The sequence below is a fragment of the Sarcophilus harrisii genome, chromosome 2 (assembly GCF_902635505.1).
Source record: "Sarcophilus harrisii chromosome 2, mSarHar1.11, whole genome shotgun sequence".
NCBI lineage: Eukaryota > Metazoa > Chordata > Mammalia > Dasyuromorphia > Dasyuridae > Sarcophilus > Sarcophilus harrisii.
The window spans coordinates 622,735,707-622,754,428 of record NC_045427.1 but is presented as its reverse complement, the minus strand read 5'-3'; the positions used below and the strand labels follow the sequence as shown (position 1 = coordinate 622,754,428).

At 32.5% G+C, this 18,722-nt stretch overlaps 2 protein-coding genes across 2 annotated transcripts; both read left to right on the top strand.

The window, feature by feature from the left end:
- The first annotated feature begins 735 nt into the window (after window positions 1-735).
- LOC100915707 (olfactory receptor 13A1-like) lies at window positions 736-1,665 on the top strand. The gene has a single exon (XM_003754948.1). It carries the CDS (start codon window positions 736-738, stop codon window positions 1,663-1,665), a length of 930 nt encoding a protein of 309 aa, XP_003754996.1.
- A 15,910-nt stretch (window positions 1,666-17,575) lies between these two features.
- On the top strand, window positions 17,576-18,508 carry LOC100915965 (olfactory receptor 13G1-like). The gene has a single exon (XM_003754949.1). The coding sequence runs from the start codon at window positions 17,576-17,578 to the stop codon at window positions 18,506-18,508; it is 933 nt and encodes a 310-aa protein (XP_003754997.1).
- Window positions 18,509-18,722: the final 214 nt, after the last annotated feature.

Below are 18,722 nucleotides of genomic sequence, written 5' to 3'. Positions count from 1 at the left end.
AGTCTGAAAAACATTTTAGTTCATGTAAAATATTACATTTTAACATTTTTAGGTTTACTAAAAATTTTATACTTCCATGATGGCATATATAATGTGAAGAAGATACAATCCCTACCTTAATGTAGGAATAAAGAGGCAAATGCTAAAAAGGAGGGGGGAAAGGTATGCTATGAAACAAGCAAGTAAAGAGGATAGAAAAAGAGTGACTAATATTGAGAGAAGATAAGATGGATGAAAGGAATGGTGAATGGACTGAATTTTCTATCACCAGATTTTTAATTAATGTCATTCTTTTAATTTTTGTTATTTTATTCTTGGTCAATCAGTAAGCATTTATTAAGTGTCTATTATGTGCCTAACAGGGGAATAATTGCTGGGGGTATTTGCAGTGTAGATTCTCTCATAACAAACTTTCTTTTCTTTCTTTCTTTTTTTTTTTTTTTTTTTTTTTTTTTTTTTTTTTTTTGCTGAGGCAATTGGGTGAAGTCACACAGCTAGGAAGTGTTAAGTGTCTGAGGCCGCATTTGAACTCGGGTCTTCCTGACTTCAGGGTTGGCACTCTATTATAACAAACATTTTGTCTATGGTTGAAATGTATTTTGAATTTTAATGTAAGCCTGTGCATTTTTTCTTTGTTAAAGCTCAGCTGACTTGTCTACAAATCCCATGAAGGAGCTCATGCTGTGTGGAACCTCCTTTGAATTGTCCAATGTCCAAGAGACATTGTCTTGTTGAATGGCTTTGAACAATCAAACGCTAGTGACAGAGTTTGTTCTACAAGGTTTTTCAGAGACACCTCAACTCCAGATATTCTTGTTTATCATCTTTCTTTTTCTTTATCTCACAGCCCTCACAGGTAATAGTCTAATTGTCATGGCCATCAGTCTGGACTCTGGTCTCCATACGCCGATGTATTTTTTCCTTGCCAATTTGGCTATTTTAGATATAGGCTGCACATCCACAGTTTTGCCCAAATTGCTGGAGAACCTTATTGTGAAGAAGAAATCCATCTCCTATGATGGCTGCATGACCCAGCTGTATTTCCTCACTTGTTTTTTGGGGACTGAACTTCTACTTTTCACAGCCATGGCTTATGACAGATATGTGGCCATCTGCCATCCCCTACATCACAGCACTATGATGAGTAGGATGGTTTGTATGTTTTTAGTGAACAGTGTGTGGGGCATTGGTGCCCTCAGTTCATTGTTACACACTGGTCTAATGCTGAGATTGACCTTTTGTGGTCCTAACGAGATTAAGCACTTCCTCTGTGAAATCCCCTCATTGTTGTTGCTCTCCTGTAGCTCCACATATCTGAACAACATCATGATAGTTATTGCAGATGTGTACTTTGGGGTGATTAATTTTGTGCTCACTATGGTATCTTATGGCTTTATCATCTCTAACATCCTAAAGATCCACACCACAGAGGGCAAGAAAAAAGCCTTCTCTACATGTTCCTCTCACCTTATGGTTGTCAGCATGTATTATGCCACAATTATATACACTTACATTTTTCCAGGTTCTGGATCTTCAATGAATAATGGAAAAGTGGTAGCTCTACTGTACACCACAGTTAGCCCCACACTGAACCCTCTTATATATACTCTGAGGAATAAGGATTTTAAAATTGCACTCAAGAAAATGTTTCCATTCATTCATTAAATCATTGGAATTGGCAAGATAACTTGCTCAGAATGCTAATTCTGTTGTGTTATTTTGAGTGTCCACATGTGAGGGATAATATAAGATTCTTAAATTTCTTTACTTAAATTTATAGCATTGTCTTTTCCCTATAATTATTTAGGATGTTTTATTTGAATGGAGCAGCTAGGTGATACAGTGGATACAGTGCCAGGTCTTCAAATCTGTCTTCAAACATTTACAAACTGTGTGACTCTGCAAGTCACTTAATCCTGTTTGCCTCAGTTCCTTCATCTGTAAAATGAATGAAGGAAATGGCAAACTACTCCAATATCTTTGCCAAGAAAACCCCAAAAGGGGTCATGAAGAGTTGGACATGATTGAAAAAGTCTAATACATGAATGCTTTCCAAAGATACTCAACTCCCACAGTCGTGCACATATAGAGAGAATATCAAGACAACAGATCATAGATGTGTGGAATCAGAACTGATTTTCTTAGGGTATAATGAATTCCCAGTGTCCAGACAACCAATTAGGTCACAGAAAGGTTTCTTTTTCAGTCTGGTCTTGATCACCTCTGAATGTAATTTTTATTCTGAGATGTTTTGATGTTATGAGAACATCTTCTTATTAAAGGAGATGTGAAGATGAAATCAGCAGAGTTTGGCAACAGCTTGGATATGAAGGGGGATGGAAGAAATTTAGTGAAGAATATGGGATGAAAAAGCTCATCAGTTGAGTGCCCTGAGCATCTGTGCTTGGAACTGTGCTATCTTATAGTTTTACCAATGAATCACATGAACACATTAATAACTTTTGTATTAGATTTACTCATGATAAGAAACTGGGAAGTATATCAACCATATTATAAGAATCACAATTGAAAAACAATTGAGGTTAGAAAAATTAGCTAAAATAAATTATATGGAACAACGATTCCATATCCATATATGAGGATGTATTCTGAAAGAAGTGGATTTCTTCAACAAAGAGAAGATCTAACTCGATTTCAATTGATCAAGGATGTACCGAAGCAGCTATACCCAAAGAAAGAACACTGGGAAATGAATGTAAACTGTTTTCATTTTTGTTTTTCTTCCCATGTTATTTTTACCTTCTGAATCCAATTCTTCCTGTGCAACAAGAGAACTGCACACACATATTGTATCTAGGATATATTGTGACATATTCAACATGTATAGGACTGCTTACCATCTGGGGGAGGGAGTGAAAGGAGGGAGGGGAAAAGTTGGAACAGAAGTGAGTGTAAGGGATAATGTTGTAAAAAATTACCCAGGCATGCATTCTATCAATAAAAAGTTATAATTATAAAAAAAGACTAAAAAAAATAAAAATATATGTTTATTAGGTAGTGCAGTGAATAGAACACCAGTCTGGAAGACAGAAGGATCTGAGTTTAAAACTGGTTTCAGACATTTAATACTTCCTAGCTGTATGACTCTGGGCAAGTCACTTAACCCCAATTGCCTCAGCATATATATATATATATATATATATATATATATATGCGCTGAGGCAATTGGCAAATATATATATATTTGATAACTGTATTATACTATAATTAGTTTTCTTTAATTCTCTGCAGTATAATTTTTTTTTTGTATGTGGCCAATAGAGGAATTGATTTGGCTTGAATAGGCAAACAAAAGGGGTTTTTTGGTTTTGTTTTGTTTTGGTTTGGTTGGGGGATGGTATGTGGGAGAGAGAGAAAATAAAGGCTTGTTAATTTTAAAAAGTTAAAAAAAATTATATGGGACCTAAGAGTTAAATGCTATCATATAATGAAAAAATGATGCAATACACAATGATTTTTATTCCACAGCATGTAAGAAGGTAAACAAAATAAAATATAAAGTGTAATAGAGACAAAGATAAAATACAACAATGATGTTCAATAAGTACTTAAGTATATAAATTATATATAGCTTTCAGCCATATAATGATCCAAGGCAACTCCAAAAGATGCATGATGGAAAATGGTTTTCATATCCAGAGAAAGAACTATGGAGTTGGAAAGCAGATTGAACCTTATTATTTTCGCTTTTGTTATTTTATTACTTTTTCTGTCTTATGGGTTTTTCTATTTATCCTGATTCTTCTTCCACATTTAACATGATTGTATAATCAATATGAAATTGCTTGCTATCTTGGGGTAGTGCCGGGAGAGAAGGGGAAGAGGGAGGGAAAAATTTGGAGCTGGAAAATTTACAACAATGAATGTTGAAAATTATTTTGCATGTAATTGGAAAAAAATATTATTAAATTCAAAAAGTTATATGCGGTATTTGGACTTATTTAATTCAATTCAATAAAATAATTATTAAGCACCTATTTAGTTCATGATATCATTATGTATTCTTTGGTTGCAAATACCAAAGCAAGGGATGTCAAACAGTTTTAATATCACAGTGATGCTATTCTTCTGGGGTGGGGCTGAATATAATATAGGAAAATGTAACTTTTATACAAAATAATTTGAAATTAAGCAAAAAAAATTAGCTGCTGACAATGAAAGGGAGAGATGAGCATATAGCCCTTAAGGAGAGCTTTGTGAGAAGCTAGGGATTCTAAGGTAATCTCTTTTTTGGAGAATACATTTTTGAATTGTACCCAGTCAAGCCAGTGTAGAAACAGGCAAGATAGTTCAGTGAGTTATGCAGCTAAAGCAATTATAGTCCACAAAAGCTCTGAATACTCAGGGATATCACTTGCAAGTACTCGTTCTTTAATTGGGTCCCCCTTCACTCTTGTAAAGACACAGTTCCTGCTCTTTGGGGATAATGAAACCTCAAAATTAATAGAGCTTTCTTCTCTTCTTTTCTAGTAGGTATACCTCATTCTTAATTTCAACTCATTATAAAATGATTTCTTGTTTAGGACAATAAATCAAAATATTTTATATTTTAAAAAAGTGATGATGGCTATAAAGTCAGAGTGGCAGATGGTCCTTCAAATACAATTTGTAAAGCATTTACCATATTCTATATTTGCCTTCTTTGTAGACTCATGGCATATATTTAGCTTTCAGAAGTTTTCCAAGTTGTAAACAAACAAAAAGGGTGAAAACTTTTAATAATGAAAAATGAATAATAATAAATTAAAAATGAAAAATGAAAAAATGAAAAATGTAATGCAGGCTAATTCCAATAGTGATCAATCCAATTGTGATGTAGACTGTCATATGCATTGAGAAAGAGGACTGTGGGGATTGAATATGTATCACAGCATAGTATTTTCACCTTTTTTGTTGTTTACTTGCTTTTTTTCCTTTCACATTTTTTTCCTTTTTTCATCTGAATTTTCTTGTGCATCTTGATAAATGTGGTAATATATTTAGAAGAACTGCAGACTTTTAAATGTATATTGGAGTATTTGGTGTCTAGGGGAGTGGACTGGGGGAAGGCAGGGAGAATATTTTGGAGCACAAGGTTTTGTAAAGGTGAGTGTTGAAGAGTGTCTTTGCGTATATTTTGAAAATAAAAAGCTATTTAAAAAACAGGGAAAAAAAGAAAGCACATTTGTAAATGATCTGTATTGAAACATAAATTGTATAGAGTTTAACAAATCTGTGGTACAACAGATACCTCCTATTTTGGTTGCTGATAAAGGGCTACACAACTCAAAACAATATATGAATTTGAGAAATCTGAAATGGGTAAGATAGAGTGAAGAGATATTATGCAGAGCAAAAAAACTAAAAACTGATGAGTTTGTGTTTTATCCTAGAAGTAATAGGGAAACACTAATGGTTTTTAATTAACACAAGATTAAAGCATGGGTTCTTAGCCTTTTTTTTTGGTATGGATACTTTTGATGTAGCTGATGGACACTTCAAAATAATGTTCTTAAATGTATAAAATAAAATGCGTGTGTCAAAGTAATTATATTGAAATAGTTACTAATTAAAAAAAAAACAACTCAGACCTCAGGTAATAACCTCTCTTTAGGTAAGAACATAAGAAATAGCATTATGAAGGGAATACATTCTTGGCAAGAAATAAGTCACCAAAAATTGAGCTAAAAAGAGTTTGGATAATAGATAGTAGATGACTGTGCCTGGAACATTGAGTATGTGAAGCAGGATAACATGAAATAAATCACAAAACGTAGTCTGTTAGGAAATTTTATGAATTATTAGCAAAGTTTATGAATTTATATTTGATCTTAGAGGCAATAGAGAGCCAAAGACAATTTTTAAATATTGGAATGGCATGCCTTAGAAAGATTAATCTAAGATCATGAAATCTAATATAAAACATGAAGATCTCTTCTTTCACTTTTGATAGCTGTTCATCCAGACATGGGAAACTCATTATAATCTTGGCTGTGCTATTTTTTTTATAGACATTTCTGGTCTGTTGCCCCAATATTTCCTACTTACATGCACTATTGTATAATTTGAATTGTGTGTCAATGCAAGTGACCAACGTTAGCATCCTCAACAATTATAAAGGGAACAACATTCTACAGATCTAAAGAAAGATATTTTAAAATTTATATTTTAACCCAGATCTCAAAATAATACTATGGAAAATCCAAATAGATTATGTTGACTAATTCTAATTATTTAATGAATAGAAACATTTCTTATGGATTGTTTTTAAAATAATTGCTTCTCAGGGTGTAGAAAAGAGGGTGGAATTATAAGACAAACAAAAAAAACCCAAGGAGCTAAATAAGAAAATCTGTAATTGATGTGATTCTGGAAAACTTTGAAAAGCAAACATGTCATTATTCTTTGATTTTTCATTGCTATTTGACTATTTTATTTATGGTCTCTTATTTAATTAATGATTACTCAATTATACCTCTAATTTAATTAAACTAGCAGAAATCTAGTTCAATAGGGAATTTTAAACACATCTGTTTTGACTTTAGGAGAAAAATAATGAACAAGTTGTATTAAAATTTAAAATAATGCTTCAATGATAGGACATAATGGTTATCTTGACCCAAATAGTAAGTGTTGCAATGTTCATAACACTCCCCTAGAATCAACAAATGAAAATAGCAACAATGATAATATTTCAAAATTAGAAAATAATCAGAAAATTCAATCCCTCCATCAGTGGCCTTCACAACCATATACACTTTTTTCACCTTCTTTATTTCTATCCAACATGTAATTTTCTTAAATGTTTTGGCTTTGGCTTTTTTTTCCTCTCTGAAGTTGTATCATATTTTTTTCTTATATCTGTGGTGGTATTAAAGAGTCCCTGGAATTTGTTGTGTAGAGGGGTTATAGAATCAGACCTACACTTTAAGAAAAATAACTTTAGTAGTTAAGTTGAGGATGGATTGGCCTTTAATCAATTGGCCTTTACAGACAAAGAAGATTAACTGGAAGGCTATTTCAATAGTTCAAATGAGAGATAACGAGGGCTTGGAATAGGACATGATGCTAATAGTTAATGCGGATGTGAATAGAGACAAGGGTATATATATGTATATATATATATACACATACATGCATACACACATACATACATATACATATATCTATCTATATATTTATAGAAGGCTCAGAATTAGGGTTATGGAATTAGAAAGAGTGAGAGTGAGTAATTAGTGATGGTAATGAGGTTGTGGACTGACATGACTGGAGTATGTCTTCAACAGTTGGACCAGAATGTTCATAATGGGGAAAAAAAACAATAATTCTGTTTCATACACATTGATGTCAGGTATCTATGAGACAGAAATTGGCATTGCCCAGAAATGCCTATTTTTCTACAGAAAGTTTGATTCAGATCCATAGAATTTTTCAGAAACTCCTTCTATGCCATGTGGCTTAGTTCTTGGTTTTTACTCTTTTCAGGGGGACCACATTCTCTGTTCTTCACTATCTTTGTGGTCTTATAGTTCTTTTTTTTTTCTGTGGCCACATGATTCACTGGAAGTTCCCTGCAGATAAATAGATTTCTCCACCCAGGGAACCCATTTTTTTTTTCTTTTTTTATTAAAGCTTTTTATTCACAAAACATATGCATGGGTAATTTTTCAACATTGACCCTTGCAAAGGCTTCTGTTCCAAATTATCCCCTCTTTACCCCTACCACCTCCCCCCAGATGGCAGGTAGTCTAATACATGTTAAATATGTTAAAATATATGTTAAATCCAATATATCTATACATATTTATATAGTCATCTTAATGCACAAGAAAAACCAGATCAATATGAAAAAAAAAAAAACTGGGAAAGCAAACAAAATGGAAGCAAACAACAGAAAGAGTTAGAATGCTATGTTGTGGTCAACACTCAGCTCTGACAGTCCTCTCTTTGGGTGTAGATGGCTCTCTTCATCACTGAACATTTGGAATTGGTTTGAATCATCTCATTGTTGAAGAGAGCCATGTCCATCAGAATTGATCTTATTGTTGCTATGTACAATAATCTCCTGGTTCTGCTCATTTTACTTAGCATCAGTTCATGTAAGTATTTCCAAGCTTCTCTGAAATCATTCTGCTGGTCATTTCTTACAGAACAATAATATTCTATTGCATTAATATGCCATAACTTATTCAGCCATTCTCCAATTAATGGGCATCAGGGAACCCATTTCAAATCTCTATAGTCCCTTTCTTCTTTGTACCACTGCTTTTATATCTTCTGCTCCTGAAGCTTCATTCCATGAAGTGAAAATGAACATCTAGTCTTCATTATATCCTCCCTCAAATAATTAATGCAAAACATTTATTAAAGACTTCCCCTATGCCTGGACTGTCTGAGACACTGAGGAGAGACAAAAATGAAATGGTCCTTGTCCTCAGAAACTTACATTTCTGTTGGAATGTAATTTTGCAAGACCATTGGAAAAATATCTTTGTTCTCTGAGATAGTTTCCCAGGATGTGAATTTGATCTTTTCAGTTCTTTGATTATAAACAAATATAAATAATACTTGACCACTAAATAGTATACTTTTTGCATAAGGTTAGAATGCTGCTTTAATATATTGACAAAAATATTAATAATACTAGCTATATAACTGTGCCCTAAAATCACAGAGCCAATAGAGAATATTTAAAAGAAAACTTCCTACAAAATTCAGTAGACAAGAATTAGAAATAATAAAATTAATATCTCACACTGATATAGCCATTTACCCTTGTTATTCTATTTGATGCCATAAAACTCCTTCTTTGGAAAGATATTACTATATCTATTTTCATTTTGAAAAACTGAATAAAATGCAATGTAATTAAATAAATTTATATAGATCATTTGTCTACTAAATGGAGGTCAAATTTAGAAATATTTGATAAATCGTGGAAGCCAGAAAAATCATATATTTTGGAATATATATATATATATATATATATATATATAATTCTGAATACAAGTAAGTTAACTTATATGAAAAACAATTTGTTTAACAATTTTAACAAAGTGGCAGGATATAAAGTAACCCTGTAGGAAAATATAGCAACAGATACCTGTTTTAGAATAATTCTAAAATTATTTAGAAATAATTCTAAATAAGAAATTATTCTGAAATATGTCTAGCACAACAAGCCCAGAAAATATATAAACAGAACTATTTAAAAACCTTTACATATATATATATATATATATATATATATATATATATATATAATCAGATGTAAATAATTGAAGAAATTATAAGAAAAATAGAAGACCATGGAACACATTACTTATCAGACCTATGCATAAGCAAAAAATTATGAACTAAAAGCAAAAGAGAAGAGAGTGAGGTATAAAATGGATAGTTTCATTCATTAAAAAAATTTGTACAAATGAAAAGAATGTAGCCAAAATGAGAAAGAAAGCAGAAAATTGGGAGGAGGGAATTTTTTAGATAGATTAAGACCTCAAATAAAATATATAAAAAAGTTGTCAAATCTATAAGAATGAGTCATTAACCAAATGATAAATGGTCAAAGAATATAAACAATCAATTTTTCAATGAAGAAATCAAAATAATACATAATCGTGAAAAATTGCTCCAAATCATTATTGCTTAGGGAAATGCAAATGAAAACAACTTTGAGATATCATTTAATATATCATTTTATACTTATGGAGGGGTCAGAATTATTGAAGGACAAAGCAATAAATGTTGGAGGGGATGTGGAAAAATTTGTCACTAATTCATTGCTCACCTGATCCAATCATTTTGGTGACAATTTGGAATTATGCCCAAAGAGTTATTAAACCGTCTATACTCTTTGACTCAGCAATACTATTACTAGGTTTATTTCCAGAGATGTTTTTTGGGGGAAGAACATACATGTTCTAAAAATTTATAGCAATATATACATAAATACACATATACATATATATATATATATATACATACATATACACTTGTTTGTGTCAATGGTAGGCATTTCTTGAGTCAGGAGAGTGACCCCAAAAAAAAGTAAAAAAAAAAACCTACATGACAATATTATTATATATTTAAAGTTATATGTATAACTTGTTATTCATAATAGATTTGAATTTTCAGGTATAATCTATATATGTTTTGGTAGGCAATTGGGGTTGAGTTACTTGCCTAGAGTCACACAGCTAGTAAGTTTTAATTGTCTAAGGTCAAATTTGAACTCAGGTCCTCCTGACTCCAGTGCCAGTGCTTTATCTGCTGTACCCTCTAGCTGCTCCATGTAATATTTTTTTTGTAAATTCTACTATGTTATGGAAATGCTTGTTTAAAAGTAAAATATGTAAAACTGAAAAAAACAGGCTGGTTCAGACAAAGGTGGCTCCTTTGGATAATGGGAAAAAAGCATAAATTATCTGAATAGTAAAAAAAAAAAAAGCCTTTTCTTTTAATTTTTGAAGAAGGAAATAACTAAACAGCAAAAAATTAGCCTATAACATGGCTCCATTTCTGGGATTGAAACCATTTTGATTAAATACTGATGATTCGAGGACTTGTACAAATACTCGTTAAAAATGTGGTTTAGAACTGAAAGGGGACCTTAAAGGTTATTTATTATAAACTCTTCCTTTTACAGATAAGGAAACTAAGGCCCGAAGAGGTTAAGTTATCTCCCCAACATCCTGTTAATAGTGACAGAACTTGAATTTGAACCTAAATCATTTGATTACCGGAATAGCATTTCTTCCATTGAGCAGAAAGGGAAACTAGAAGTCATTTAAGCCAAGCAAAAAGCTCTTTAATATGAAGTTTGTTGTACAACAGCTTAAGTCACACAAGTATTATTATAGAATTTTCTGTTTATGTAGAACAGGAAGATTTGGGAAACACTTCTGGTTTTTTTTTTTTCTGGAATAACATTAATGGCTTTACTAATAGCATCCAAGATCTGTCTCTATGCACAGCCGTATCAATCATTCTCTGTTATTTAGTCTTTTGGCTTTACTGAATTTGACATTTCAGTAAAAGAATCACTCAGGTTGATTATATTATTGATTGTTATGGACATTTCAGTTGGGGAGAATGAGACTAGCTCAGGCTCCCAGTCTCAGGAACAGACTGATGGGACTTAAGCCAGTGATGGTAGGAAAAGACTTCAGTTTTTTGAGCAGCACAGCCTTTGTTTTATACAGTTTAGCACGCATGATCAGTGAGCATTCTCTAATCACTGAGCAAAGAGCAAGCATGAGCACCTTGTGGACACCTCAGGATCAATGAAGGAATATCAATTGGAGAAGAGCCTACCCAGTGGGTCAGCTGCTGACCACAGGTGGGAGGTTCCTGAGAACATCCTTGAATAGTCAGCAACTTATTGTGACTTTCAGCTATATCTCTCCATTCCCAGAAAAATATGGTAATTTATCATGTCCAGAAAACAAAGGGTACCTTATATGGCCATGGATTCCTTTCACAACTGATAACATTTCATTTCAGTCATTGTGACCAAAAAAACCCCATAATAGCTAATAGCTAGCATATATATGTGCTATATATATATATATATATATATATATATATATATATATACATATATACACACATGCATACAAGTATCAATTTTATTCTCATTACAACTTTAAAAGGCAAATGTAACTTATGTCTGTTACATAGATGGAAAAATTGAGGCAGAAAGAAATTATGCCACTTGTACAGAGATCACATCCATGAGTGTCTGAGGCAGGATTCAACTCAGATCTTTCTGACTCAGCCCTCTACCCACTGTATCACATAGTTGCCCTGCACAATATTGCAGGATGTAGTCAGATACTTGTCCACTACCACTTTGTATATTCTTGGATACCAGGTCAGAAGCTTTAACAAATGCAAACAATTTTCTGTTCTCCTTGATTGATAACTGCATATGATACCACTATTATTAAAACCAATTAAATTGCTGGTCACTTTTTAAGAACAATCTCAGATACATAAATGGGGTTCAGGAAATGTAATTGATTTTATGTAATCAGAGTAGTCAAACTCTGCCTTAATTGATCCTTTAGGAACGAATATGACATTAATTTTGAAGTGATATCCCAAGTGTCTTCTATAGATGAATTGCTAACTTCTTATCCTGCCAAGTAATTTTATTTTGCCCATGGGTCAAATGCCCACTTAATACTTTCAGGTAATAGGCTGCTAATGCATTTATTAGGAGTGGAGAAAGCTCCTTGTCTAAATAAAGCCAGAGAATGAGTAAGAAAGAGTCTTTTTCTCCCTGCCTGGTATAAGATGTTTCTTTTTAAAAAATATATGTATTCTATATGATGCTTGTGTATAAAAAATAAAGTCCTATTGGATTCAATGTTGAATACTTGTATTTGGGACTAAAATTGGAAACTTGTATCCCTTAAACTTGATCTCATTTTTTTCATTTGCAAGGAACAAGCAAGGAGCAACAGGCAAGTATGAAGAAATAGCAATGTTGTGGACAGAGTCCTGGATTTGGAGAACCTGGATTCAAATATTTGTTCTATTAAAAGCTACTTATGTGACTTTGGGTAAGTTACTTAATATCTGTAGGCTTCAGTTTTTTCCACTGAATAATAATGGATTCATGAGGTTTACACTACATTTCAGCCTTGAATCTGTTATTGCAAGAGATAAAAAACAGCCTGAGAGAAAGAGTAAGTTGGAAAAAAATTTATGCTTTAGAAATGATGAAAACACGGGGGACAAATGGATTATTTGGTTCTATATTATTAAGAATTTCATGAGGAATATGGGCTAGCTTGTTCTTACTACTGTTCTTCATAAGAATTATTAACATGGCAGCCAGGGGAAGACAAAAAGTCCTTCTATAATTAATTGCAAAGGACCTTCCAAAGAAGTGTAGAGAGCATTTAGTCAAATTTATGCCTGAATAGGAATCATTGCTATACCATACATACCAAATGAGCTTCTAGATTTGCTTTAAAAATACCAAAGGAAGGGAAACCCACTTTAAAGCAATAGGATTCTATTTTTTGATTAAAAAGAGTTCCTCTAAATTAGCATAAATTTGAACTCTTCACAACTTTTTCTCATCACCCCTGTTCTGTCTTAAGTAGAACAAATTTAATTCCTTTTATGTAGGTAGCCCTCCCATCTGCCCTCTTCTTATTCTCTAGGTCTTCATTCTCCAAACTAAATACAAACCATTTCCTTTAAATTAATACTTTTTCTCCTCATGTATGGAATGGTCTCCTTCCTGACTTTTGTCTCCTGGCCTCCTTGGCTTTCTTTGACACTCATTTCCTTTAAAAAAAAAAACCCTGAGATACATAATATATACAATGTAATTATAACATAATTATAACATATTAGATTTGATATATGTATGTATTGTAACATTTTGAGATATATATATGTATATATACATTATGTTAAAACTTTTATAATATTTTGTTTTTTAAAAGTTTTGATTTCCAAATTCTATCTCTCTGTCCCTCTTCCCTTCTCTTCCCCCCTCTCTGACATGGAAAACAGTCACATATAAGTTATATATCATGTAAAACTCATTGCAAATTTTACAATTTGCAAGAAGCATTTCCTATTCTCTTCTATTCCCTTCTCCAAATACTGATTGATGCCTTTTCTTTTATTACCTTTAATTTACAAGACATACATCCCTGGATATACATAGTTGTTATCATATAATCAGGGAGTTCTAGGAGGTCAGGGACTTTATTATTCATTTTTGTTTGTTTGTTTGTTTGTTTCCCCAGTACTTTAGTATGATATCTGGTGTAGAGCAGTGTTTATTCAATGCCTGCTGGCAAACTCACTCTTCTGTTATTTATTCAATAACCTTCAATAGCTTATTTGATTTCATGTGATCCAACCAAGGCAGACTGTGGCAATCATTTCATTAGTCTAAACATTATGATCGTCATTGCAGTCTTAGCTTTATTGGTTCTCCCTGATACCGCTGATCTGCCTTGAGAATGCAGTTCCATAAACCTACAAGTCTTTGTCAAGTTAATTGATGTCTAGCCACAGTTCCCCATCTTGTACTTATGAAGTTGATTTTTTGAACCTATTTGTATGACTTAATGCTTTAATTTTTTTCAGTTTAGCCCAATGTTCTATCTTGCCAAGATTTTATGAATGTTGACTTCAATCCACTGGGTTAACTATTCTTGCCAGCTTTGATGTCATAGGCATATATGTTAAGCATGCCATCAAAACCTTTCCCCAAGTAATTGATTAAAATGGTCCATAACCCAGGGGCAAATAGTAATTCCTGAGGCAAATAATTGTTGTTGTGCTTGTCCAGAATAGTGAATTCTTCATGAAGAAATGGGTAAATGATTGTTTATTGATTCTGTCTCTGTAGCAGTACTTAATTTGAATCAAGATATTGTTATAATAACTAGCCACAAGAAGGAAAAGAATAGTTGCACATATATATGCATTCTTTCATGATTTTCCATGCACTTTCCTTATATATGCTTTCTGAAGTAGATAATATAAATATAAATTTCTCATTATTTTTAATATTTTAAATGAATACTTTAATACTTTAAATCTAAAACTCCTATTGGAAAAAAAATGGAGTTAATCTTACACTAAGAAACTGAAATGGTCAAAAATGAATAATGTTTTAAACTTCATAAATTGATATATGAATATAAAATAAATTGCAAAGTTGGCTTCTAAATAATTATTTTATTAGCAACATATAATTTTTAAACTTTCACAATTCTTGTTATGATCCTTTGGGGAATTTTTTTTTATATGGAAGAACCAAAGGAAAGATAGTATGGATTTGGGCAATTGTCATACTTTTCCTTTTTCACACTTCTGTTCATTTCGAGCATCTGGAGAACCAGATACTAAATGCAGAGATGAAACACATTTTTAAAACATCACAGATATAGACAATCTTTCTCAAAAGTCTTTGTTCAATTTTCAACTTTAAAAGGCTAAGGAGAAAATGACAAATACATAAGAAAAAAAAAAGCTTTTTAAAGTTTTAATAGTTTAAAACTATACTATGACTTTTGGAATAGCACGGGAAAAAACTTCTCTGTTTCATAATTTAATTTATTTTTTCCAGTTCTTTTATTCAGATTTTCTCCTTTAACCTTTACAAAAACCAGAAGATTAGAACAGTTGAGTTAAGAATATGGAAAGCAATAACTTCTCCAAACTGCCTTAATGAGGACCTTTATTCTTTCTTATGCAGAGATTGTTTGTACATGAAAACAGGAAGGGCTAGAGAAGCTGGTTGATGTTTGTTGATTGCACTTTGTATTCTGATGTTTACTATTTGTCTTGGAAAGAAGGAATAATAACAATATAGCAGAAACTACTTTGTGATGGAATTACTGGGCTTCAGAAAAGTAAAATTCTTGATAATTTTCCCATTGTCTTTGTATTCCTATATACCTGTCTTGAATTGCTTGTGTACTTGGAGAGGTCTTGTGTGAACAAAAGAGAATAAAGAATAATGATGATGACTCATTGTTCCAAGGTCAATAGGAGCTCTGTCCTTAGCAAAATCTTTTGGGAATTTCCCAATTATCTCAGGTATGCCTTTGCCAGATGGAATTACATAATGGTAGCAGGAAAAGTATTGCAACAGATAATTCCATGGACTGTTGGGAAAGCAGAGCCTCATTGATTGGTCAAATTTTTGTGATTTTGTTGATGGCATAGCAAATATAGACTAAAATATCTATTTAGTTTCCTAGGGAAATGGAAAAAAATTGTCTGAAATTCATAGGTTATAGTTTACCTCAGTTCAGACACCTACTAAATATCAAAGGCAAAAGTGAACACAGGTCTTTATTATTTAATATTTTACAAACCATACTAGCAGTTCTCAAAATTTTTTGTAAATCCCTGGAACACTTTATACTCTTAAAACTTGAGGACTTTGAACAGGTTTTGCATATGTCAGTTCTATGTATTTATATTTACTACATTAGATTATTAAACTGGACAAATTTAAAAATACTTAATTCACTCAATAATATACCCATTTTTAACTGCAAGTGACATATTTTATGAAAATTAACTTTAAAAAAAGTAATAAAGATTGTGCCTTTGTCTTTTTTTTGTAATTTTTGTAATTCTCTTTAATATCTGACAATAGAAAATAGCTAACTTTGTATGTTTGTTTCTGAATGTAACGTGTTGTGAAAATAGTTTTGATTTTGAAGACTCACTAAAAAGATCTTGGGAAATGCTTAAATATCTCCAGACCATACTTTGAGAACCATTGAGCTCTACCATGGTTCCTTCCAGAGCCTCATTATCATGTAATTAAATGATAGAATAAATAAGTAGATAAGAGAAAAGGGATTTAGCCCACAAAGTCCAAGATATCTTATGAGGTTTCATATATCAAAATTTATGATGCTTTGGGCAAAGGGAAGGGTATGATTTTGTTTGTGAACATAGGAATGGACAGAAGTTTGGAGGGAGAAAGATGGAAAAAAAGCAAGGAAGTAGCATTGCCCAACTGGAACTGGCGATTGGGTTCCCAATAGGATAGCTACTATTCACAAATTGTTGTTTGTTTCTTGTCCTCAAATAGGATAAAGACATCAGAAAACCATAATTACAAGTGAATCTGATTTAAATGAGGCAGGGTTATGCAAAATTCCCAACTTCAGGCTTTCCTGCAGAACCATTTAGATCTAGAGGTAATTTACAGATCAGGATGATTATTAGGGGTGGCCCTGAATGTAGTGGGAGTTAAGATTAAGGTCTTTCACAGGACTAAGTTTGTTTGAAGCAATACTAATTAGAGATTAAAACTAGGTTTAAAAAAAAGAGGCTAAAAAGATTTATTTTACCAGCTGAAAAATAATCTGACTGGGAGAGGACAATAGATAAGGTTTCTGGCCATACAAAAACAATTGCTATTTATATCTTATTTCATGTATGATTTCATGAAATAAAGCATTGTAAAAAAAAGCTCTGATAAAGCCAATTGGAATTCAAATGAAACTACTTAACTAAATCAAAATACTCTGGTTCTCATTGAATAGGCCAACAATATCTCAATTTTAACTTATATGATCTAAAATATATTTTGAAAAATATCCTTTTATTATATAGTTCAATACAAAGTAATTAATTCTTATAAATAAAACAAAATAGCTAATTATGAATTATTTGTATATGGCACTTTACAATTTGTAATGTGTTTTTTCCCATTCATTATCTAATTTGATTCTCATAACAATTCTATGAGATAAAGCATTTAATATAATTTTCATAATATAATATAATGATAAAAAACTAAGATTTAAAGAGAGATGATATTGATAATTCCACATAAGGGAATTGTAGAAGTGGGATTTAAGTCAGAAAGCATCTGATATTAATCAAGCTCAATTTTTGTTCTCACTAAAGACAAACTTGTGAAGTATAATTGTGAAAATAAATGCACATAGATATGATTATAATTATATATATAATATAAAACTCATTTTTATTTTTTTTAACTAGGCCATAATTAAATTGAAAGGTGATTGGAATATCTAGGACACAGTCAAGATTATTCTACCCAATGGCATGGATGAATCAGACACTGGTGACTGAGTTCTTTGTGAAAGGATTCTCAGAAGCCCCTCACCTCCAGTCCTTGTTCTTTGTCTTTTTCCTCTCTCTTTACACAGTGGCACTCTCAGGGAACATCCTCATCTTTGTTACAATCAGTTTTAATCCCACACTGCACACACCTATGTATTTCTTTTTGGTCAATTTAGCTGTGGTTGATATCCTGTGCACCTCTACAATTTTACCAAAACTGCTTGAAAATATGGTGGGCAGAAAGACCATATCTTATTCAGGATGCATGGCACAACTATATTTCTTCACTTGGTCCTTAGGGGCTGAGCTGCTGCTTTTCACAGCCATGGCTTATGACAGGTATGTAGCCATCTGTCATCCCCTTCACTATAGTACCATGATGAACAAGAGGGTTTGTATGCTGTTAGCTGCTGGCGTTTGGTCAATAAGCATCCTCAATACTAGCATTAATAGCAGCCTTATGCTTCGATTGTCTTTCTGTCACTCTAATGTAGTTAATCACTTTTTCTGTGAGATCCCTCCTCTACTGAAGCTCTCTTGTACCCCTACTTACCTGAATGAAACCATGGCCTTTACAGCAGATGTATTTCTAGCTGTGGGGAATTTCATGATCACGATGCTCTCCTATGCCTGCATTATCTCCAGCATCTTGAAAATCCGCACCAACGAGGGCAAAAAGAGAGCCTTCTCTACCTGTTCTTCCCACCTCATTGTAGTCAGCATGTATTATAGCACTGTAATTTATACCTACATCCGGCCATCTTCCAGCTACTCTTTGGATAAAGATAAAGTTGTGTCTGTGATATACACTTCAGTGGCTCCCACCCTCAACCCTCTCATTTACACCTTGAGGAACAAAGATGTCAAAGTGGGACTGAAGAAAGTGTTCTCTTTCTTCAAGAGATGTTGAGCCTTCCAGATGCTGAATCTGAATGAAGAAACCTTCAGATGCCCCTCCAATAATCCTGGCTTTCTACTAATGACTGAGCATGATTGATGTTACAAAGTTTTCTAATCCAAGACATACTTTTTGACTTTCAAAAATATTGTTGTTCTGCCCACTTAAGAAATTCAATTTTCTCCCACTTCCTGATATTTGGAGACATCATTTTTCTAGAGCTTTC

Coding starts and splice junctions, on each gene's coding strand:
- LOC100915707 (XM_003754948.1), top strand. CDS start 736: ATGGCTTTGAACAATCAAACGCTAGTGACAGAGTTTGTTCTACAAGGT.
- LOC100915965 (XM_003754949.1), top strand. CDS start 17,576: ATGGCATGGATGAATCAGACACTGGTGACTGAGTTCTTTGTGAAAGGA.